Here is a 24,727-nt window from a genome sequence, read left to right as displayed (position 1 = left end):
TCATATAGCACCATTATTATATTTTTAAATTATACATTTGTGAAAAATAATAAATAATACAAAAAATAACAGAAATGTTACAGAATTGGCTTTCTCAACCAAAGCCGTTACGTAGAATCTGTTATGTAGCGTTATTTGAGTTTTCTCCCGAGTGGGGAGTCCCCACTCCAGGTGCTGAAAGATAGAGACAAAGATTCGGATGAAAGCATCTGTCTCCGAAGTTTAACTCACTTCCCTTCTCACACGCGCAGTCTATTTTTTATACGTTTATGAATACAACATCAACAGTTATCGTGGTGGTGCCCTTTGTACATGTAACTTTAACACCGTTATAATCACAAAGAACAGACTTATTAATACGCCAACGAGTTATCGTTCATTACGCAATTATCGTGTAAAAAATGATGTACATACTTGCGGTTTTGGCACTAATAATTAGCATCTATTATTACTTTACCAAGAACATTAATCACTTCAAGAAACATGGTATACCGTACATTCAACCTCTTCCCGTGGTGGGAAATATGGGACCGCTGTTTTTCCATCGTCAAGCAGTAAGTGACTTTGTGCAATCGGTCTATAACGCATATCCCGATGCCAAGTACGTCGGCGTGTACGATTTAACCAAATCGGTTATTCTGATTCGAGATCTCGAACTTGTCAAATCCGTAATGGTGAAAAATTTCAACACTTTCATGGATCACATTGATTTCGTCGACGAAACGCTAGATCCCCTTATCGGTAATCTACTCATTGCTCTTCGCGGTGAGAAGTGGCGCGAAGTGCGATCCGTACTGAGTCCGGCCTTTACGTCCAGCAAAATGAAAAACATGTTCAAGCTGATGTCGGAGTGCGGCATCGATTTCTGCGATTATCTGCGGCAAATATCACCGGAAAAGAGAATGACGGATATGAAAGATATTTTATCGAGATATACCAATGACGTAATAGCTACGTGCGCATTCGGTATCAAAGTTGACTCATTAAAAAATCCGAACAACGACTTTTACGTATATGGCAAAGAAGCAATCACTGTCAATCTTGTTGTTGTTTTGAAGTCCTACTTACAAAGAAGTTTACCTAGGTTAGGACGAATAATATCGTTGAAACTTATTCGTAATAAAGTAGTAAATTTCTTCCGTTCTATTGTGAATAAAACGGTGAAATCAAGAGATGCAAACGGCATCGTTAGGCCGAATATGTTGCAGTTGATGATGGATACCAGAAATAAGGAAAGCAAGACGGAACTGACTATCGACGATATGGTGTCTCAGGCGTTTATCTTTTTTTTTGGCGGCTTTGAAACCACTTCTTCAACCATGTGCTTCGTCGCATACGAGATTGCAGTGAATCAGGATGTACAAGACAAACTTCAAAGCGAGATTGATCGGGTCTTGGAAGTGACAAACGGAGAAGCGTCTTACGAAGCGATCAACTCTATGGAGTATTTGGACGCTGTGGTCAACGAAACACTTAGAAAGTATCCCATCGGTAGAATAATTGATAGACTATGTACAGAAGATTTCGAGCTGCCTTCGACATTGCCGGGAGTGAAGCCGTATACTGTGAGAAAAGGTCAAGGCGTGTGGATACCGGTTTATGCGTTTCATCATGATTATAAATATTTCGATGAACCAAGCAAGTTCAATCCTGAACGTTTTCTTGGCGAACGAAAAAAAGAAAGTCTCAATAGCGGAGCTTATTTTCCTTTCGGACTGGGACCCAGAATGTGCATAGGTAACAGATTCGCGTTGTTNGAGACAAAAGTTTTATTCTTTCATCTGCTAGCACGTTGCGACCTGAAACCTTGCGAGAAAACATCGATACCGCTAAAAATGTCTAAACAATCTTTTAATATGGAAGCCGAAGGAGGCATCTGGCTGAATGTGACTCCAAGAGAAACGCCTCATCGCACTATTTCTGAGAAAACTACTTTGTAAGAATACTTTCTTGATTTACATGATAATATAAAAATCTTGAAATTTGTAAACATTTAAAGAAATATTTCTTTTCGTGATTTTCTTTGTGATTTTAGATGAAATTTATTTCCGGAATTTATCAAGAAGTATACTCAAACTTTAGGCGCGCGCAGTCTAGATATAAAGATGTCTGGAAATATAAACCTCAGGGATATGAGTAATTATATATAACGCAAATCACGTATAAAATATGATATATGATATTTTTGTAATAGATGATTTATTTTTTTATAAACTAAAATAATTTCTATATTTAACTAAACTGTGACCAACAAGTGTTTTTTACTATCCTCTTATTATCACAATTTGACATTTGTACATATATGTATATACAGAGTGGCCTACTTTAAGACTTCTATAGGCGTGCACGATTATCAGCTGTAAAGAAAAATCGCTTCTTTGAATCAGTAAATATTTACTGATTTTCAGTACAATGCACTGATTCTACTTAAGAGAGTTAGCAATGAGAGGCGGAAAAACAAACAAGCGCGGCGCGGCTTTAGCTTCTTCCGATCAAACGATATTCGGCGGTACTTAGCGGCGAGCGTATCGCCGCGTATCACCTAATATCGCCCGATCGCAAGAAGCTGAGTCGCGCCACGCTTGTTTGTTTCTCCGCCTCTCATTGCTAAGACATTGCATGAAAGAAGCCATTTTTCTTTACAGCTGATAATCGTGCACGCCTATAGAGTCCGATCATTGCCCCCCGCGCGCTTATTGGCCTACATTTATCAATTCATATCTCAATAACTATTGCACAGTTTGCAAAATGACAAATAACTTTTCTGTTCGGATTGACCCGATCTACATACTTCGGCTGATTCATTTGTTATGAGACACCCTGTATATAGTATAGTATATACTATATACATATATGTAGTATATATAAATTAGACATATATTTGTCAAATTTCATGCTTAATAACATAGTATGTCAAATTATAATACTTTAATGGTGCGTGCAATACACATTAAATATAAGATACATGCACGCATCCTATTAAAACTTGAGTAAAAAACACACAATTTAACTATATATGTATATAAAATAAATATAGCAATGGAATATGTATGTAATACGTTTTCGTATACCTATAATTGAATTAATGTGTTATTGACAATTTTTCGTGTGAGTATACATCTGTAAGAATAATTCCTTCGATCTGATAACATAATAGATGTCAGGACTTTGAGATTCTGCATGTCGAGCCTGTAATAGACCTCTTGCATTGGCCGAAAGGAAATCTGAATTAGTTGCACGTTCTCGCTCAGTTGCACGGTGAGATAACAGTCACATAATATATTCGGTTACGTGATTGGGCGGTCCCGGAGATGCGATACGACCTTGTGAATGCCTCTTTAATGAGCGGTCGGGAGCACGAGCTCTCCTCATAACGGTCACTGCTCTTTCGAAGAAATCACGTGTGCATATGCTTCTCTCTCTCTCTCTCTCTCTCTGTGGTTCTTGTTAAGTAAGAAGAACGCTGCACTATTATTGCTGAAGATAAAATCTTACTACTACCAGAGAGAAATCTGAGAGCGGCCATCTTATTGTAATTTTTTACGACGGTTTCAGCCGCTGGTTTTAGCCGTATTTCCACAAAAGTAGAACTCAAAGGCCGTTCTACATTAAACGCAAGTATCAGATCTCGTGGAATTGACCANGAGACAAAAGTTTTATTCTTTCATCTGCTAGCACGTTGCGACCTGAAACCTTGCGAGAAAACATCGATACCGCTAAAAATGTCTAAACAATCTTTTAATATGGAAGCCGAAGGAGGCATCTGGCTGAATGTGACTCCAAGAGAAACGCCTCATCGCACTATTTCTGAGAAAACTACTTTGTAAGAATACTTTCTTGATTTACATGATAATATAAAAATCTTGAAATTTGTAAACATTTAAAGAAATATTTCTTTTCGTGATTTTCTTTGTGATTTTAGATGAAATTTATTTCCGGAATTTATCAAGAAGTATACTCAAACTTTAGGCGCGCGCAGTCTAGATATAAAGATGTCTGGAAATATAAACCTCAGGGATATGAGTAATTATATATAACGCAAATCACGTATAAAATATGATATATGATATTTTTGTAATAGATGATTTATTTTTTTATAAACTAAAATAATTTCTATATTTAACTAAACTGTGACCAACAAGTGTTTTTTACTATCCTCTTATTATCACAATTTGACATTTGTACATATATGTATATACAGAGTGGCCTACTTTAAGACTTCTATAGGCGTGCACGATTATCAGCTGTAAAGAAAAATCGCTTCTTTGAATCAGTAAATATTTACTGATTTTCAGTACAATGCACTGATTCTACTTAAGAGAGTTAGCAATGAGAGGCGGAAAAACAAACAAGCGCGGCGCGGCTTTAGCTTCTTCCGATCAAACGATATTCGGCGGTACTTAGCGGCGAGCGTATCGCCGCGTATCACCTAATATCGCCCGATCGCAAGAAGCTGAGTCGCGCCACGCTTGTTTGTTTCTCCGCCTCTCATTGCTAAGACATTGCATGAAAGAAGCCATTTTTCTTTACAGCTGATAATCGTGCACGCCTATAGAGTCCGATCATTGCCCCCCGCGCGCTTATTGGCCTACATTTATCAATTCATATCTCAATAACTATTGCACAGTTTGCAAAATGACAAATAACTTTTCTGTTCGGATTGACCCGATCTACATACTTCGGCTGATTCATTTGTTATGAGACACCCTGTATATAGTATAGTATATACTATATACATATATGTAGTATATATAAATTAGACATATATTTGTCAAATTTCATGCTTAATAACATAGTATGTCAAATTATAATACTTTAATGGTGCGTGCAATACACATTAAATATAAGATACATGCACGCATCCTATTAAAACTTGAGTAAAAAACACACAATTTAACTATATATGTATATAAAATAAATATAGCAATGGAATATGTATGTAATACGTTTTCGTATACCTATAATTGAATTAATGTGTTATTGACAATTTTTCGTGTGAGTATACATCTGTAAGAATAATTCCTTCGATCTGATAACATAATAGATGTCAGGACTTTGAGATTCTGCATGTCGAGCCTGTAATAGACCTCTTGCATTGGCCGAAAGGAAATCTGAATTAGTTGCACGTTCTCGCTCAGTTGCACGGTGAGATAACAGTCACATAATATATTCGGTTACGTGATTGGGCGGTCCCGGAGATGCGATACGACCTTGTGAATGCCTCTTTAATGAGCGGTCGGGAGCACGAGCTCTCCTCATAACGGTCACTGCTCTTTCGAAGAAATCACGTGTGCATATGCTTCTCTCTCTCTCTCTCTCTCTCTGTGGTTCTTGTTAAGTAAGAAGAACGCTGCACTATTATTGCTGAAGATAAAATCTTACTACTACCAGAGAGAAATCTGAGAGCGGCCATCTTATTGTAATTTTTTACGACGGTTTCAGCCGCTGGTTTTAGCCGTATTTCCACAAAAGTAGAACTCAAAGGCCGTTCTACATTAAACGCAAGTATCAGATCTCGTGGAATTGACCAATTGCAGAGTCAAATCAGCCAATCGACCAACGTGATTGATCAGTTCCACGAGACCTGCGACTTGAGTTTCATGGAGAACGGCCTTTGAGTTCCACTTTTGTGGAAATACGCCTAAAACCAGCGGCTGAAACCGTCGTAAAAAATTACAATAGAATGGCCGCTCTCAGGTTTCTCTCTGCTACTACTAGTAGTACTAGTAGTAGTATCTCTGTATTTCCAAGTATCTCGTCAATGAGATAAGTAATATCATTACGTAAGAATGTGCGGAAATGAACCAGACACGCAATCTAAAGCAAGTTTTACGAAAGAATTTGATTAATATATGCAAAACACGATATTTTTTTTATGTGTATAAAATTTATTCAATCTGTATAGCTAAATTCTAATTAATTTTTTAGAGAGATACGTACATACATCTCATAAAAAGATATAATTTCTAGATATTATAGATATTATATAATATATAATAATTAGAATATATTTTATTGTATTCATTTACAATAAAATATAAAGTAAATTAAACTACCAAATATAATATTTTAAGGTAATATAAACTATAATACTTAATGTAACAATTTTTACCAAAAATTACCATTTTCTACTGTTTTAACACATACGTCGAGGTAAATATTCGATGAAAGTACTCCTTCTAATCCAATTCACTTAATGCTGTTCGAAGAAGGACCGTACATAAGAGAAGGGCTAAGAATTGATGAACTGAAGATCATAAGGCTAACTCGAGACGATGTATTCTTTTATTATAATACACTTGAAAAAAAATACAAATGAGATATACCTCTTGTAATATCTAATTCTCAATTTATTATTATTTTTTAATTTATTTTACAATGTACTCTCTCTCATATATAAGATAATGTTGTTAATATTTATAATCTAGTTTTATTGAGTATTTTTTACAGTTGCTGAACATGCACTTTTTCACATATATAATATTACATGAATGTGTCTAAACCATTGACAATACTTCAATCTCAATCGAAAGACTTAGGCCATAAAATTATACCAAAGTCGCAGAATCGCACGCAGTCCGTATAAATTGAATGCAAATAATTCATTTTATTGATCAAAGATGTCACATTTATTTTGATAAATAAAGACACATGCGCAAAAAATTTTGTCTTTCCGACCATTAGGTATCTATTGCGATACGCGATAAAAAATAACAGATAACAAATATGATATTTTAATGGATTAAAAGTTTTTTTCATCTTTTGAATTATATTAGTATATTTTATCTATTTCAACTTTATCTCTTTCTCGATACGCGAGTAATATTCTACACGATACACAGGTATTCTATTTTTCTGCATACTATCTACTTAAGACATATTTCCGTTATCAATTGTAGATTTAACATCAGAACGCATATCGCTTCTACATTGAATATTCAACCAGAAACCGTTTTCCGGAGCTACCACAAAAGCACTTTTCTTACTGAATCTCATTGGCAATGTGGTTTTCGCGCAAGGTTTTAGTTCGCAACGAGCCAATAAGTGAAACAACAACACTTTAACTTCCAGCAAGGCAAATCTGTTGGCAATGCACATGCGAGGACCTACTCCAAACGCAAAATAATACGGAGAGTTGTGATACGTTTTGTTCAAAAATCTTTCTGGACGAAATTCTTCTGGATTATCGTAGTACTTTTTGTCATAATGGATCGCAAGAGTTGGAATCCAAATTACCATACCTTTCTTCATAACGAAAGGTTTCTCACCCGGTAATGCAGGCGGTAATTCGTAATCCGTCTCGCACACTCTTTCCAAAAAGGGGATTGGTGAGTACATTCTGAGGGTCTCGTTTATTACAGCTTCTAAATATTCGAGATGGTTTATCGCTTCGTAAGTTACTTCTCCTCCCGACTCATCGAGCACCTTGTCGATTTCTTGCCGTAATTTAATTTGAACATCAAGATTAGCCGCGAGAGAATGGGCTACGAAACACAGTGTAGTCGAGGTGGTGTCAAAGCCACCAAGGAAAAATACAAACGCCTGTGCGACCATATCATCTATGTCCAATGCTCGTCGATCGTCTTTGCCTCTTACATCCATCATCAACTGTAACATATCCGGACGTGTGATATGTTCGGCATCACGAGTAGCGATTGTGGTTTGTATAATGTTTCTGAAAAAATCTTCCGCGTCCTTACTTATAAGCTTGATATTAAGGAATCTCCCGAGCTTTGGAAATGTCCTGAGAAAGAGAAACTTGAGAGAACGAAGTCCTGAAAAGTTCGTCACGTCTTTGCCGTAAACATAAAACGTGTTCTCCGGATTCTTCATAGAATCGACCTTGATCCCAAAAGCACAAGTAGCAATGACATCATTTGTGTATTTAGTAAAAACGTCTTTTAAATTTATATCACTATCGCTCACTAGTGATTCTGACAGATTTTGAACAAAGTTTACTGCACATTCTGACATCAGTGTGAACATATTCTTCATTTTACTGGACGTAAAGGAAGGACTCAACAGGTTTCTCACATTTCGCCATTGTTCCCCTTGAAGTGAGAATAGATTCTTTGAAAATAGAGGATCGTTCCCGGCGAAACCGCGACGATTGGGAAATACTTCGAAATTCTTGACCAGAACAGCTTTTATAAGTTCCGGATCATGAAGCAAAAACACCGGATTTGTCGTCGCGTACATTCCTATATATTTTGCATCCATATTCAAGTTGTACATCTTCTTTATGAAATCGACGAGTGATGTTTGACGAAATATAACAGGTGACATACTGCCGAGTATTGGTATAGGCGATATGTGAATAACGCCATGTCTTTTAAAGAAATTGAAATTTTTAAAGAGATAATTAATGCTAAAGACACCGATTACTATCGATAACAATATTGACCAGAAATCCATGGCAAAATATTCCTCAAAACTGTTGCCACAATTTATTTCTACGAGCAAAAATTGTAACTGATATAACGCGCCAGTATACGATGTTGTCAGCACGATCGACTGGAAGCGACTGCTGGGCTACAGATCCCCACTACGTTATATGTACTTTCAAGTGTTCTTCTGATGCAAGTCATTCTTTTTCAAGTACTGGGATGACGCAAGAATCCAAAAAGTGATATACACTTGCGATAATAAAATAATCGGCGAAATTACTTTTTCTAATTCACTTAACATTGTTTAAGTAAAACCGTGTGAAAGAGAAGATTTGAGAAGTGATAAACTAGGAAGTGTAAGATATAAATGATGTGTTTTTTTTATTGTAAAAACATTGAAGAAAATAAAAACAATCTTGTAATATTTATTTGTCAAAGTATGTTTGTTTTTTATTAATAAGTTTTAAATTATTCTTTCTTTTGCATATAAAAAATAATGTGTTCAAATCGCCGAAACCGCGACGATTAGAAAATAATTCGAAGTTCTTGACCAGAATAGCTTATATAAGTTTCGGATCACGAGGCAAAACCACTGGATTTGTCATGAAATACATTCCATTATATTTTGCATCCGGACTGAAGTTGTATATCTTCTTCATGAAATCGACGAATAATATTTGACGAAATATAACAAATGATTAACTGCCAAATATTGATATATAATAGGCGATATGTGGAGAACACCATGTCTTTTAAAGAAATTGAAAATTTTAAAGAGATATTGAATGCCAAAGACATCGATTAATATCGATAACAATATTGAGCAGAAATCCGTGGCACAATAGTTTTTACAACTGTTGCCAGAGTTGATTTGTATCAGCAAAGATTGTAACAAATATACCACGCCATTATACGATGTTATCAGCACGAGAGACTGAAAGCGACTTCTGGACTACAGATCCCCACTACGATGTATGAGCTGTCAAGTATTCTACTGATGCAAGTCATTCTTATTCAAGTGCTAGCATGATGCAAGAATCAACAAAGTGATATACATCTGCGATAATAAAATAATCGGTAAAAGTATTTCTTGTTTAATTCACTTAACGTTGGTTAAGAAAAACTATATGTAAGAATAGACTTGAGAAATGATAAACTAAAAGTTTAAGGTTTAAATAAAGTATTCTTTTAATATAAAGACATTGAAAAATATTTTAATATGTAATTTACAAATTATATTTGTTTTTTTTTCTCATTATGTTTTAAATTAGTCCCTCCTTTATATATAACAGAATATTGTTTTTGACTCGATCTTTTTTATATATATTTCCAAATTACTTCTAAAGCAATCTTGGTATTATTGGAATCACAATTAAATTGTTCAGATCTTAAAATCATATAACAAAATTACAATGCTACTAACAATCTAAAATACGCTATAAAAGTTTAAGTGCGATTGTTGATAGTTTGTTTTATGAATCACAAATATCACTTGTATTTATTTTGATAAAGAATAAAAAAGTCTCATTTATATTTTATATATATTTAAATACTAAAACTTTGTCTTTTTCCCACATTATCTACAATATTAATTAACTATTATTTTACATGTTTAAAACCTAACAAATACTAAACATAATTCTCAATAAAATTATTTTTATCTATCTTAGAAAAGTATTATTATACCTTCTCTCTCTCTCTCTCTCACTCTCCTTCTTCCTCTCAATATTATATTTTACAAATTGTATCTTATTTACTAGTTTACAATATCTATTTAAGAAATAACGTCATTATTCTCTGTAGTTTTAAAAATATGATGCATATCGCTTCGACGTTGAATATTCAACCAAAATCCATTTTCTGGAACTATTACTACGACACCTTTCTTACTGAATCTCATTGGCAATGTGGTCTTTGCGCAAGGTTTCAGTTCGCAACGCGCTAATAAGTGAAACAACAACACTTTAATCTCCAACAAAGCAAATCTGTTAGCGATGCACATACGCGGACCTGCTCCAAACGGCAAATAATATGGAGAGTTATGGTACGCTTTGTTAAAAAATCTTTCCGGACGAAACTCTTCTGGATTATCATAGTACTTTTCATCATAATGAATTGGAAAGATCGGAATCCAAAATATCATACCCTTTTTCATGACAAAAGGTTTCTCGTTCGGCAAAGCGGGTGGCAATTCGTAGTCTGCCTCACACATTCTTTCTATAACGGTGACTGGGCAGTACATTCTAAGAGTCTCGTTTATTACCGCCTCTAAATATTCGAGATGGTTGATCGCTTCATAAGTTACTTCTCCATTCGACTCCTCAAGCACCTTGTCAATTTCTTGCCGTAACTTAAATTGAACATCCGGATTAGTCGCAAGCAAGTGAGCTGCAAAGCATAGTGTAGTTGAAGTAGTCTCGAAGCCAGCAAAGAAGAATACAAACGCCTCTGCAACTATTTCTTCTGTGTTTAATGCTCGTCCACCATCTTTATTTCTTACATCCATCATTAACTGTAGCATATCCGGACGTGTAATGTGCTCGGCATCACGGGTAGCGATTGTGGTTTGTATACTGTCTCTGAAAAAATCTGACGCGTCCTTACTTATAAGCTTGATATGAAAGAACTTCCCGAGCTTTGGAAATGTCCTGAGAAAGAGAAACTTGAGAGAACGAAGTCCTGAGAAGTTCGTCACCTCTTTGCCGTAAACATAAAACTTGTTCTCCGGATCTTTCATGGAATCGATCTTGATCCCGAAAGCACAAGTGGCGATGACGTCGTTCGTGTATTTAGTAAAAGCGTCCTTTATATTTGTATCGGTATCATTCACTGATAATTTCGACATGTGTTTAGCAAAGTCCACTGCACATTCTGACATCAGTGTGAACATGTTCTTCATTTTACTAGACGTAAAAGAAGGACTTAGCAGATTTCTCACTTTACGCCATGTTTCTCCTTGAAGAGAGAACAAATTCTTTGAAAATAAAGGATCGTTAAAATCGCTGAAACCGCGTCGATTGGGAAATATTTCAAAATGCTTGATTAGTACAGTTCTTATAAGTTCCGGATCACGAAGCAAAAACACTGGATTCGTCGTGGCGTACATTCCAATATACTTTGCATCCGGGTTGAGGTTGTACATCTTTTTCGTGAAATCGACAAATGATATTTGACGAAATACGAGAGATGTCATACTGCCGAATATCGGTACAGACGGTATGTGAATAACATTATGTCTTTTAAAGAAATTGAAATGCTTAAAGAGATAATTGATGCCGAAAACTCCGATTATTACCGATAACAATATTGACCAGAAATCCATGGCAAGATTTTCTTTAAAGATTTTGCCAGAGTTTAAATGTACGAGCAAAAATTTAAACACTCGATTTAGCGCGCTACTATACGATGTTGACACCACGAGCGACTGCAAGCGACTGCTGGACTGCAGATCCCCACCACGTTATATAAATATATTCACGTATTCTTCTCATGTAAGTTACTCTTATTCAATTGGCATGATGCAAGAATCTAAGTTGATTCACTATTACTCACATCTGCAAAAGTATACGGTAAAAACAATTTTTTTAATCTAAGTAAATTTTCTCTTAATGTTGTTTAAGAAGGATTGAATAGAAAGGCTGAATAATGAGAAAGTAGATAATGTAAAGCTACTGTAAATCGATGTATTTTTTCATTATGAAAAAATTGAAAAAGATACAAAAACATTCTTGTAAGATCTATGTGGCAAATTATTTTTGTGTTTTTATTATTATGGGTACATTATTATCTTCCTTAATATACATAAATTAAAATATTTTTAACGTTACAGTTCAAACAAATTTTTGTGGAAATCCGTGAACTAATCCTTCTTTATATATTACAAATATATCTTTAATGTATTGGCATTATGCTGCAATCCAACAGTAGATAGCATCAGAACAAAGTCGCAATGTTACAAGCAATCCGTATAGATTGCAACTTTTATTACATTAATCAGAAATATTACTTCTGGTTATTTGAGAAATAATAAAATATGTGATAATTAAAATTTTCCCTCTCTATTATCTATTGCGATAAGCAAATGAGAAATAACAGATAACAAATATGATATCTCAATAGATAAAACTTTTTTGGTTTTGTATGTTTTAAATTATATCAATTTAATATATTTCTTCTCTTTTTCTCTTCCTTTCTCTCTTAATAGACAAAGTAGTTTGATTTCCTCTTCACACTGTGTTTTTAAGAATTAATGCCAGTATTTAATGTAGATTCAATTGAAAGGTACATACATAGAAAAATATTATTCTATTACTAAGAAAAATAATTATTTAGTTTATTTTCTTTTTTTAAGTAATAGAAATCTTTAACAAAGACTATGTTTTTGATAATAGTTTAAAAATTTGATAAAAGTTTTTAAATTGTACGTTTAATAAATGCTTCCATAAACCATATGATATTTACTGATATATAAACTGTTATTATATACACTTGATACAAGTGATATTTCTTTGTTATTTTTCTTGTGTATACAAATCATACAATTATCATACTAAAGTCGCAATATTACAAGCAAATCGTATAAATTGTACGCAAGTAATTTATTTTATGGATCAAAGATATTACTTGTATTTATTTTGAAAGATATTAAAAGAGATATATTTTAAGACTAAAATTTCTTATTTCCAATCATTACGATTGCACGTAATTGAAAAATACAAGTATGATATCTCAATAGATTAAATTTTTTTGGTTTTTTATTCTTTAAATTATATCAATTCATTATATCTATTATCTATCTCATTCTTTCTCTTTCCCTCTTGATAGAGGGAAAGTATTTTTATTTCCTGTTCACACTGTATTCTTAAGAATTAATGCCGGTATTTAATGTAGATTCAAGATCAGAATGCGTATCACTTCTACGTTGAATATTCAACCAGAATCCATTTTCCGGTGCCAGTGATGAATCTTTCTTGAATCTCATTGGTATTGTGGTCTTCGCACAAGGTTTCAGTTCGCAACGCGCCAATAAGTGAAACAACAACACTTTAACTTCCAATAAGGCAAATCTGTTGGCAATGCACATACGCGGACCAGCTCCAAATGGCAAATAAACTGGAGAATTGTGATACCTTTTGTACAAAAATCTTTCCGGGCGAAATTCTCCTGGATCATCGTAGTACTTTTCGTCATAATGAATCGCGAGAGTTGGGATCCAAAATATCATACCCTTCTTCATGACGAAAGGTTTCTCGCCTGGCAATGCAGGCGGTAATTCGTAATCTGTTTCGCATATTCTTTCCAAAAGGCCGATTGGTGTGTACATTCTGAGAGTCTCGTTTATTACCGCTTCTAAATATTCCAGCTGGTTGATCGCTTCGTAAGTTACTTCTCCACGCGACTCTTCGAGAACGTTGTCGATTTCTTGTCGTAACTTAATTTGAACATCAGGATTAACCGCGACCGAGTGAGCGGCGAAGCACATTGTGGTTGAAGTAGTGTCGAAGCCACCAAAGAAGAATATAAACGCCTGTGCGACTATTTCTTCTATATCTAATGCTCGTCGACCTTCTTTACCTCTTACATCCATCATCAACTGTAGCATATCCGGACGTGTAATGTGTTCGGCATCACGGGTAGCGATTGTGGTTTGTATACTGTCTCTGAAAAAGTCTGACGCGTCTTTACTTAGAATCTTGAGATTTAGAATTTTCCCGAGAATCGGTAATGTTCCGAAAATTAACAACTTGAAACCACGAAGTCCCGAGAAATCGGTTGCTTCTTTGCCATAAACATAAAATTTGTTCTCCGGATCTTTCATAGAATTGATCTTGATCCCGAAAGCACAAGTAGCAATGACGTCGTTTGTATATTTAGTAAAAGCGTCTTTTATATTTATTTCGCTGGTACTCACTGGTAATTCTGACAGATATTTAACGAAATCTGCCGCACATTCTGACATTAAAATGAACATATTCTTCATTTTACTGGACGTAAAAGAAGGACTTAGCAAGTTTCTCACATTCCGCCATTTTTCTCCTTGCAGAGAGAACAGACTCTTCGAAAATAAAGACTCGTTCAAATCGCCGAAACCGCGACGATTAGGAAATACTTCGAAGTTCTTGATTAGAATAGCTTTTATAAGTTCTGGATCACGAAGTAAAAACAGTGGTTTTGTCGTGAGATACATTCCAATGTATTTTGCATCCGGATTGGAGTTGTACATCTTCTTCAAGTTATCGCCGAATGTTACTTGACGAAATATTACAGACAACATTCCGCCGAATACCGATATTAACGGTATGTAAAGAACTTCATGTCTTTTCCAAAGATTGAATTGTTTAAAAAGATAAAGGATTCCGAAGACACCGATTCCTAATGATAACACTATTGACCAGAAATCCATTGTAAAATGTTATTTAAAAATCTTTTGCCAGAATCTAAGTACACAAGCAAAGATCGAAATACTATATGTACCGCGCTAATATACGATGTTGTTACCACAAGTGACTGAAAGCGACTGCTGGACTGCAGATCCCCACTACGGTGTTTAAACGTTCAAGTGTCTTTCTGATTCAAGTGCTGGCGTGATACTATACGTCATACGCATGATACTATACTTTATGGTACTACGGGAAAATAATCGGTGAGCGAAACAGTACTTCTTCATTTACGTTAACGCTGATAAGAACTATCGCATGTAAGAAAAGAGCTGAAGAAAACTAGGAATTGTAACGCTAAAACGATGTATTATATAGATATTAAAAAAGATACAAGTAACAACAGTTTTGTGTAATATATCTATTTCGCCGATTATTTTTTTTTTATTACTATGTTTTATATCCCACTCTTTTTTATATAAACAATATATTAGAAATTTAACAGTCCGGACAGTTTTTTAGATAATTCTGTTTTTGAACTGAATCTTGTTTACATATATTACCAAATAGATCTTTAATTAGCATTATTTCGCAATGGATCAATTTAAATTTTAAAATCATACCAAGATCGCAATATTACAAGTAGTACATATAAGTTAAATACAAGATCCTTCAATAAATAAAAAATGTAACTTGTAATTTTTTTGATAAACAAACAAAAAATATTTACAGACTAAAAATTACTCATTCTTATCATTATTTATCGCGATACCCAAATAAGAAATAACAGATAACAAATATATCTTAGTTGATTAACCTTTGTTTTTGTTTTTTTCCACTTTCACATTGTATAAAAACAATTTATACAATGTTTATTTATTCTCTCTCTCTCTTTCTCTCTCTTTCTCTCTTAATAACTATAAAATATTTTATTTTCCTGCTTATACTGTCATCTTAGAAATTAACGCTGTTATTCATGGTAGATTCACGATCAGAATGCACATCACTTCTACGTTGAATATTCAACCAGAATCCGTTTTCTGGAGCTACTGTTGCATCTTTCTTGAATTTCATTGGCCATGTAGTCTTCGCACAACGTTTCAGTTCGCAACGCGCCAATAAGTGAAACAACAACACTTTAACTTCCAACAAGGCAAATCTGTTGGCAATGCACATGCGCGGACCTGCTCCAAACGGAAAATAACACGGAGAATTGTGATACGTTTTGTTCAAAAATCTTTCCGGACGAAATTCTTCTGGATTATCGTAATATTTTTCGTCATAATGAATCGCAAAAAGTGGAATCCAGACCACCATATCTTTCTTCATGACGAAGGGTTTCTCATCCGGTAACGCGGGCGGTAATTCGAAATCTTTTTCGCATATTCTTTCTAAAAAGCCGATTGGTGCGTACATTCTGAGAGTCTCGTTTATTACCGCTTCTAAATATTCCAAATGGTTGATCGCTTCATAAGTTACTTCTCCTCCCGACGCTTCAAGCACTTTGTCGATCTCTTGCCGTAACTTAATTTGAACATCAGGATTAACCGCGAGCGAGTGAGCGGCGAAGCACATTGTGGTTGAAGTAGTGTCGAAGCCACCGAAGAAGAATATAAACGCCTGTGCGACTATTTCTTCTATATCTAATGCTCGTCGACCTTCTTTGCCTCTTACATCCATCATCAACTGTAGCATATCCGGACGTGTAATGTGTTCGGCATCACGGGTAGCGATTGCAGTTTCTATAATGTTTCTGAAAAAGTCTGCCGTGTCCTTACTTATAAGCTTGATATGAAAGAGTTTCCCGAGCATCGGAAATGTTCTTACAAAGAAAAACTTGAGGGCACGAGTTCCCGAGAAGTTTGTCATCTCTCTGCCGTAAACATAAAATTTGTTTTTCGGATCCTTCATAGAATCGATCTTGATCCCGAAAGCACAAGTAGCGATGACGTCGTTCGTGTATTTAGTAAAAGCGTCTTTTAAATTTATATCACTGTCACTCACTGTTAATTCTGACAGATTTTTAACAAAGTCCACTGCGCATTCTGACATCAGTGTGAACATGTTTTTCATTTTACTGGACGTAAAAGAAGGACTCAACAGGTTTCTCACATTCCGCCATTTTTCCCCTTGAAGAGAGAACAGATTCTTGGAAAATAGAGGATCGTCGAATTCGTCAAAACCACGGCGATTGGGAAATGCTTCAAAATTCTTGATCAGCACAGTTTTGATAAGTTCTGGATCACGAAGCAGAAACACCGGATTTGTCGTTCCGTACATTCCAATGTATTTTGCATCCGAATTGTAGTTGTACGTTTTCTTTATGTAATCAACGAATGATATTCGTCGAAATATAGCAGATGACATAGTACCAAGTATCGGCTTAGACGGTATGTGGATAATTCCGTGTCTTTTAAAGAAGTTAAAGTGTTGAAAAAGATAATGAATGCCGAAGACACCGATTATTATCGATAACAAAATCGACCAGAAATCCATGGCAAAATATTCTGCAAAACTTTTGCCGGAGTTTAAATGTACGTACAAAGATTAAAACACTAGATATAGCACACCAATATATGATGTTGTCACCACGATCGAGTGCAAGCTACTGCTAGACTACTGGTTCCTACCGCGCTATATTAATCATTCCAGTTTCTTGTGATACGTCATTCGTATTCAAGTGCTGGCATGATGCAAGAATCTACGCATTGATAGTAGTATATACGTCCTCAATAATAAGAGTAAAGTATTTTTTCTTATGTAATTCACTTAAACTAAACTCGCTGTTTAATTAGCATTGCTTGCAAGATAAGGGCTAAGAATTGATAAACAAGAGACCGTAACATTATCGTAAAAAAAACAATGTATTCTTTCTTTATAAAAAAAAGACACAGGTAAAAATATTCTTACATTGTTTAGTTGTAAATTATTTGTTTTTTAATTAATATTTTACATTATTCTCTTTCTTATAACTGTTGTTAATCTTTACGTAAAGCAAGTTTTTTAGATTTATTGTTACAGTTTTTGACCTTGAACTTTTTCACACGCCTATTACCAAATGTATCTTTAGTGCATTGATCAAAGATATTATTTGCATTTATTTCGAAAGATATTAAAAGAGACATATTTGAGGACTGAAATTTCTTATTACCGATTATCTGATGATTGCACGTGATTTAAAAATAAGAGATTACAAGTCTAATATCTCAATGAATAAGATTTTTTTCTTTCACCTTTTACATACAATTAATATATTTTATCTATACACTTTTTATTTTCTTTCCCTTAATCTTTCTCTCTCGTTTGACACAAATACTATTTTAGTTGCCTGATTGCACTATCTCCTTAAGTCTTAACGTTACTTATTGTAGATTCAAAAACAGGATGCACATCGCTTCTGGGCTGAATATTTAACCAAAATCCGTTTTCTAGAGTTACTACTAAACCTTTTTTGAATTTCGTTGGTGTCGTAGTTTTTGCACAAGGTTTTAGTTCGCAATGCGCCAATAAGTAAAACAACACCACTTTAATTTCAAGCAAGGCAAATCTGTTGGCAATGCACACGCGCGGACCTGCTCCAAATGGCAAATAATATGGAGAGTTATGATACGTTTTGTTCAAAAATCTTTCCGGACTAAATTCCTCTGGATTATCGTAGTACTTTTCGTCATAATGCATTGCGAAGATCGGAATCCAAACCATCATACCCTTCTTCATGACGAAAGGCTTCTCGCCCGGCAACGCGGGCGGTAATTCGTAGTCTGTCTCGCACATTCTTTCCAAAAAAGGTACTGGTACGTACATTCTGAGAGTCTCGTTTATTACCGCTTCTAAATATTCTAGATGGTTGATTGTTTCGTAAGATACTTTTCCGCTCGACGCCTCGAGCGCCTTATCAATTTCTTGCCGTAATTTAATTTGAACATCCGGATTAGCCGCGAGCGAATGGGCTGCGAAGCACATTGTGATCGAGCTAGTGGCGAAACCATTAAAGAAAAACACAAACGCTTGTGCGATTAATTCTTCTGTGTCGAATGCTCGTCGACCTTCTTCGCTTCTTACATCCATCATCAATTGTAGCATATCCGGACGTGTAATGTGTTCAGCATCACGAGTAGCAATTGTAGTTTGTATAATATCTGTGAAAAAATCTGACGCGTGCTTATTTATAATCCTGAGACGGAGAAAATTATCGATCTTCGGAAATATTCTTGAAAACATAAGCTTGAGCATACGAATTGCGGAGAAATCGGTCACCTCTTTGCCGTAAACATAAAACTTGTTCTTCGGGTCTTTCATAGAATTGATCTTGATCCCGAAAGCACATGTGGCGGTAACATCGGTCGTGTATTTAGTGAAAGCGTCTTCAACATTTATATCGCTATCACTCACTGGTAATGCTGACAGATATTCGACGAAATCCGCTGCACATTCTGACATCAGTGTGAACATATTCTTCATTTTACTAGACGTAAAAGAAGGACTCAACAAATTTCTCATGTTCCGCCATTTTTCCCCTTGAAGAGAAAACAGATTTTTTGAAAATAAAGGATCGTTCACATAAGCGAAACCCTCGCGATTGGGAAATACTTCGAAATGCTTGATCAGAACAGCTTTTATGAGTTCCGGATCACGAAGTAAAATTGCAGGATTTGTCGTGTACATTCCAATATATTTTGCATCCCGATTAAAGTTGTATGCCTTTTTAATGAAATCGACAATAGATATTTGAGAAAATATAAGAGATAACATATTACCAACTCCCGTTATGTGAATAACACCATGTCTTTTAAAAAAATTGAAACGTTCAAAGAAATAATAGATGCCAAAAGCACCGATCACTATTGATAACAATATCACCCAGAAGTCCATGGCGAAAATTGTCTTTAAAAAGAATCTCCCCAGAAGTTAATTGTATGAGCAAACAGTGTCACAAGCGGTATAGCGCATATGCGATGTTGCCACTACGAGCGAGTGGAAGCAACTGCTGGACTACAGACTTCGACAGCGTTATATAACAAGTGTACTTATGACGAATCAGTTATTCTTGAGCGCAGATACTACAAGAGAAAGAGAGAAAGAAACAATCTACACTTGATACTTTGTTTGACTCACTCCAGTGTATCCGACATGATTTATTAATTTGAAAAATTTTTTTATGTTTGTATATGTGACGTACTTATACACACACACGCACGCGCATGCACACACACAATAATATATATACATAAAAATTATTATAATTATAATATACATTACAAATTATCAGTAATATTTTAAACTAAGAAATATTTTAGTTTTTTGTTTTATAAATGTTGTTTTTAGTTTAATAATATTTTATTTTTCGCTTATAAAGTTTTATTAAGACTTAACACCATTATTCAATATAGATTCGAGAGCAGGATGCATATCGCTTCTGCGTTGAATATTTAGCCAGAATCCGTTTTCTGGAGCTATTACGAAACCTTTCTTAAATTTCATAGGCAATGTTGTCTTCGCACAAGGTTTCAGTTCGCAATGCGCTAATAAGTAAAACAATAACACTTTAACCTCCAGCAAAGCAAATCTGTTAGCGATGCACATACGCGGACCTGCCCCAAATGGCAAATAGTACGGAGAGTTGTGGTACGTTTTATTCAAAAATCTTTCCGGACGAAATTCTTCTGGATTATCGTAGTATTTTTCGTCATAATGCATCGCTAAGATAGGAATCAACAGCATCATACCTTTCTTTATAACGAAAGGTTTCTTGCCCGGCAATGCTGGTGGTAATTCGTAATCTGCCTCGCACATTCTTTCCAACATGGGGACCGGTACGTACATTCTGAGCGTCTCGTTTATTACCGCTTCTAAATATTCCAGATGGTTGATCGTTTCGTAAGTTACTTCTCCTCTCGACTCATCGAGCACCTTGTCGATTTCTTGCCGTAATTTAATTTGAACATTCGTATTAGTCGCAAGCAAGTGGGCTGCGAAACACATTGTGGTCGCGCTTGTATCAAAGCCACCAAAGAAAAATTGAAACGCCTGTGCAACCATTTCTTCTATGTCCAATACTCGTCGACCTTCTTTGTCTCTTACATCCATCATCAACTGTAGCATATCTGGACGTGTAATGTGTTCAGCATCACGGGTAGCGATTGTGGTTTGTATACTATCCATGAAAAAGTCTGATATTTTTTTATCAACAATTTTCACACGAAGAAAATTACCGAGCTTTGGAAATGTTCTGAGAAAGAGAAACCTGAGACCGCGAAGACCAGTGAAGCTCGTCACCATTTTGCCGTAAACGTAAAACTTATTTTTCGGATCCTTAATAGAATCAATCTTGATCCCGAAAGCACAAGTGGCGATGACATCGTTCGTGTATTTAGTAAAAGCGTCTTTTACATTTATATCGCTATCACTCACTGGTAATGCTGACAGATAATTAACGAAGTCCGCCGCACATTCTGACATTAAGGTGAACATGTTCTTCATTTTACTGGACGTAAAAGAAGGACTCAACAAGTTTCTCACATTTCGCCATTTTTCTCCTTGAAGAGAGAACAAATTTTTTGCAAATAACACATCGTTCAAATCGGCAAAACCGCGGCGATTGGGAAATATTTGAAAATTCTTGACTAAGACAGTTTTTATAAGTTCAGGATCACGAAGCACAAGCGCCGGACTCGTTGATTCGTACATTCCAATGTATTTCGCATCCGGATTGAAGTTGTACATTTTCTTCATGAAATCGATAATAGATATTTGACGAAATATAAAAGGTGCCATGCTGCCGAGTAGCGGTACAGACGGTATGTGGATAATATCGTGTCTTTTAAAAAAATTAAATTTTTGAAAGAGATAATAAATGCCAAAAGCACCAATCATTATCGATAACAATATCGACCACAAATCCATTTTTGTTATTCTTTAAAATGAAGTTTGCCAGGTATTTAATTACACGAGCGACGATTGGAACACTCGATATAGCGCATGAATATACGATGTTGCCCCTACGAGCGATTGCAAGCAACTACTGGACTACAGACTCCAATCGCGTTATATAACAAGTGTACTTTAAGTGAGTCACTGTTATTCTCGAGCTCAGATAATGCAAGAGAAGGAAAGAGAAAGCGAATTTACACTTGATATCACATTTGATTAATATTCAGTGGATCCAACATGAGTTTTTAAGATTTTAAGTATTTTTGTATTGTTATATATATGTGACCTATTTATATACACACACGCACGTATGTGCATACAATAGTGTCACTTAAATTTAGTTATACACATTTATTATACTTAATATACATATTATTACATATTATCAGTAATAATTATTGTTTTACTTGTACTGCATTCCTAACACGTAACATTGCTCATTGTAGATTCGAGAGCAGGATGCATATCGCTTCTTCGTTGAATATTCAACCAGAATCCGTTTTCTGGAGCTATTACCGCACCTTTTTTCAATTTCATTGGTATCGCAGTTTTCGCGCAAGGTTTCAGTTCGCAACGCGCCAATAAGTAAAACAGCAACACTTTAATCTCAAGCAAGGCAAATCTGTTACCGATGCACATGCGCGGACCTGCTCCAAACGGCGAATAACACAGAGAGTTGTGGTACGTTTTGTTAAAAAATCTTTCCGGACGAAATTCTTCTGGATTATCGTAATACTTTTCATCACAATGGATCGCGACGACTGGAATAAATAAAATCATACCCTTCTTCATGACGAAAGATTTCTCGCCTGGCAATGCGGGCGGTAATTCGTAATCTGTCTCGCATATTCTTTCCAAAAAAGGAATTACTGAGTACATTCTGAGAGTCTCGTTTATTACCGCTTCTAAATATTCCAAATGGTTAATTGTTTCATAGGTTACTTTTCCGCCCGACTCTTCGAGCACCTTGTCGATTTCTTGTCGTAATTTAATTTGGACATCGGAATTCATCGCGAGAGAGTGGGCTGCGAAACACATTGTGGTTGAGGTTGGATCGAAACCACCAAAGAAGAATACAAACGCCTGTGCGACTATTTCTTCTATGTCCAATACTCGTCGATCTTCTGTATCTCTTACATCCATCATCAATTGTAGCATATCCGGACGTGTAATGTGTTCGGCATCACGGGTAGCAATTGTGGTTTGTATACTGTCTCTGAAAAAGTCGGACACTTTCTTTTCAAAAATTTCCATACGGAGAAGATTACTGAGCTTTGGAAATGTTCTGAGAAAGAGAAATCTGAGGGCACGAAGACCGGTTAAATTCGTCAATTCTTTGCCATACACATAAAATTTGTTCTCCGGATCTTTCATAGAATCGACCTTGATCCCGAAAGCACAAGTGGCGATGACGTCGGTCGTGTATTTAGTAAAAGCGTCTTTCATATTTGTATCGCTATCACTTACTGGTAATTCTGACAGATATTTAACGAAATCTGCCGCACATTCTGACATTAAAATGAACATATTCTTCATTTTACTGGACGTAAAAGAAGGACTTAGCAAGTTTCTCACATTCCGCCACTTTTCTCCTTGAAGAGAGAACAGACTCTTCGAAAATAAAGGATCGTTCAAATCGCCTAAACCGCGGCGATTGGGAAATACTTGAAAATTCTTGAGTAGGACAGTTTTTATAAGTTCCGGGTCACGTAGTAAAAGCACCGGACTCATCATGTCGTACATTCCAATGTATTTCGCATCCGTGTTGAAGTTGTATATCTTCTTTATAAAATCGATAATAGATAGTTGAAATATAAGAGATGACATACTGCCGAGTATTGGTATAGACGGTATGTGAATAACACTGTGTCTTTTAAAGAAATTAAAATGTTGAAAAAGATAATAGATGCCAAAAGCACCGATTATTATTGATAAAAATATCGACCAGATATCCATGGTAAATAGACTTTAAAATGAATCTTTCCAGGTATTTATGTACAAGCGAAAATTGTAATTGATATAGCACACCACTATACGATGTTGCCGCCACGAGCGACAGCAAGCGACTGTTGGACTACATATTCCTACTGCGAACATTCAAGTAACATTTCTAATGAGTCATTTTTATTCCTGCGCGGAAATGATGCAAGAAAGACAAATTGCAATTGACACTTGGTAATATCTACTTTATCTAGCATGATTAGTTTAAATTGTAAGTATAGTATGTTTAAATGTGTATGTGACACACATACATACACACATATTTACACACACACGCACTGATTGTGTGTATAATCTTTTAATAAAGATAATAATGTAATTCACGATAGATAGTTTGAACTATTACTAGTTATATTTTTTATAGTATTTAACTTTTTTGAAGTACAGTAGAGAGTCCCATATCCGAACCCCCATTATCCGAATAATCCTAATATCCGAACATTCTATCATCCGAACATACATGTAAATATATTGAATATAAACATCGCTATATATACGAAACGTTGTTCGAATAACAGAATGTTTGGATATTAAGATTATTCGGATAATAAGAGTTTGAATATATGAGAGTTTCTACTGTAGTTTTAAATAATTATATAAGTACTTATTTTATTAGTAAAATATTTTATTCAAATTATTTTATTTAGTATTTGTTTTATGTAAGGAATTTACTTTTATTATTTATCAAAATTGTTTATTATTCAATGCTGCTTTAATAATATTGTCTATTCTGAATTATTGAATTAAAAAGGTTTGTGGTACAAAGTATTAATGTGAACGTGTAGCAATCACAATACAATTTTTCTAGATAAGATATACTACATGTAATATCTAAACAAGATTACTTCGTTATTGAATCTTGACTTTTTTTCAAACATGCAAGTCTACTTTTCTCTGATATCAATTCAATTGATTTAGTTTCTCAATAATGTGTTGTCATATGTGATATAATCGTCGTTGTTAGAAAGATTCTGTAGTTATACTCAATTGTAGTTTTGTTTATCTTAACATATATTTTATTTATTTTGATTT

At 35.0% G+C, this 24,727-nt stretch overlaps 7 protein-coding genes across 8 annotated transcripts; 1 reads left to right on the top strand and 6 right to left on the bottom strand.

Moving 5' to 3' along the window:
* LOC109853163 (cytochrome P450 9e2-like) lies at window positions 1-2,446 on the top strand. Of its 2 annotated transcripts, XM_020424992.1 has the most exons (3): window positions 1-1,084; window positions 1,193-1,936; window positions 2,036-2,446. In XM_020424992.1, the coding sequence occupies exons 1-3, from the start codon at window positions 402-404 to the stop codon at window positions 2,037-2,039; spliced, it is 1,431 nt and encodes a 476-aa protein (XP_020280581.1). In that variant the 5' UTR covers window positions 1-401; the 3' UTR covers window positions 2,040-2,446. The 2 variants fall into 2 exon arrangements, with proteins under 2 accessions (XP_020280581.1, XP_020280580.1); XM_020424991.1 differs by having other exon boundaries at window positions 1-1,936.
* Window positions 2,447-6,323: 3,877 nt separating this feature from the next.
* LOC109853157 (cytochrome P450 9e2-like) lies at window positions 6,324-8,531 on the bottom strand. The gene has a single exon (XM_020424986.1). The coding sequence runs from the start codon at window positions 8,413-8,415 to the stop codon at window positions 6,871-6,873; it is 1,545 nt and encodes a 514-aa protein (XP_020280575.1). The 5' UTR covers window positions 8,416-8,531; the 3' UTR covers window positions 6,324-6,870.
* A 1,113-nt stretch (window positions 8,532-9,644) lies between these two features.
* On the bottom strand, window positions 9,645-11,986 carry LOC109853156 (cytochrome P450 9e2-like). The gene has a single exon (XM_020424985.1). The coding sequence runs from the start codon at window positions 11,707-11,709 to the stop codon at window positions 10,162-10,164; it is 1,548 nt and encodes a 515-aa protein (XP_020280574.1). The 5' UTR covers window positions 11,710-11,986; the 3' UTR covers window positions 9,645-10,161.
* A 70-nt stretch (window positions 11,987-12,056) lies between these two features.
* Window positions 12,057-15,633, bottom strand: LOC109853158 (cytochrome P450 9e2-like). Its single transcript, XM_020424987.1, has one exon. It carries the CDS (start codon window positions 14,788-14,790, stop codon window positions 13,249-13,251), a length of 1,542 nt encoding a protein of 513 aa, XP_020280576.1. The 5' UTR covers window positions 14,791-15,633; the 3' UTR covers window positions 12,057-13,248.
* LOC109853159 (cytochrome P450 9e2-like) lies at window positions 15,629-17,634 on the bottom strand. The gene has a single exon (XM_020424988.1). The coding sequence runs from the start codon at window positions 17,258-17,260 to the stop codon at window positions 15,719-15,721; it is 1,542 nt and encodes a 513-aa protein (XP_020280577.1). The 5' UTR covers window positions 17,261-17,634; the 3' UTR covers window positions 15,629-15,718.
* Window positions 17,635-17,668: 34 nt separating this feature from the next.
* LOC109853165 (cytochrome P450 9e2-like) lies at window positions 17,669-19,972 on the bottom strand. Its single transcript, XM_020424995.1, has one exon. The coding sequence runs from the start codon at window positions 19,634-19,636 to the stop codon at window positions 18,110-18,112; it is 1,527 nt and encodes a 508-aa protein (XP_020280584.1). The 5' UTR covers window positions 19,637-19,972; the 3' UTR covers window positions 17,669-18,109.
* Window positions 19,973-20,056: 84 nt separating this feature from the next.
* On the bottom strand, window positions 20,057-23,751 carry LOC109853117. The gene is made up of 3 exons (XM_020424906.1): window positions 22,120-23,751; window positions 22,015-22,024; window positions 20,057-21,677 (listed from the first exon to the last, which is right to left on the bottom strand). Exons 1-3 carry the CDS (start codon window positions 23,648-23,650, stop codon window positions 20,126-20,128), a joined length of 3,093 nt encoding a protein of 1,030 aa, XP_020280495.1. The 5' UTR covers window positions 23,651-23,751; the 3' UTR covers window positions 20,057-20,125.
* Window positions 23,752-24,727: the final 976 nt, after the last annotated feature.

The sequence above is a fragment of the Pseudomyrmex gracilis genome, unplaced genomic scaffold, assembly GCF_002006095.1.
Source record: "Pseudomyrmex gracilis isolate BER0280 unplaced genomic scaffold, ASM200609v1 scaffold_44, whole genome shotgun sequence".
Lineage (NCBI taxonomy): Eukaryota > Metazoa > Arthropoda > Insecta > Hymenoptera > Formicidae > Pseudomyrmex > Pseudomyrmex gracilis.
The sequence above is the reverse complement of the archived record's forward strand: the minus strand, read 5'-3'. Positions and strand labels throughout refer to the sequence as shown.

Bases quoted from the DNA above. Each gene is read 5' to 3' on its own strand.
- LOC109853157 (XM_020424986.1), bottom strand. From the start codon at position 8,415: ATGGATTTCTGGTCAATATTGTTATCGATAGTAATCGGTGTCTTTAGC.
- LOC109853156 (XM_020424985.1), bottom strand. From the start codon at position 11,709: ATGGATTTCTGGTCAATATTGTTATCGGTAATAATCGGAGTTTTCGGC.
- LOC109853158 (XM_020424987.1), bottom strand. From the start codon at position 14,790: ATGGATTTCTGGTCAATAGTGTTATCATTAGGAATCGGTGTCTTCGGA.
- LOC109853159 (XM_020424988.1), bottom strand. From the start codon at position 17,260: ATGGATTTCTGGTCGATTTTGTTATCGATAATAATCGGTGTCTTCGGC.
- LOC109853165 (XM_020424995.1), bottom strand. From the start codon at position 19,636: ATGGACTTCTGGGTGATATTGTTATCAATAGTGATCGGTGCTTTTGGC.
- LOC109853117 (XM_020424906.1), bottom strand. From the start codon at position 23,650: ATGGATATCTGGTCGATATTTTTATCAATAATAATCGGTGCTTTTGGC.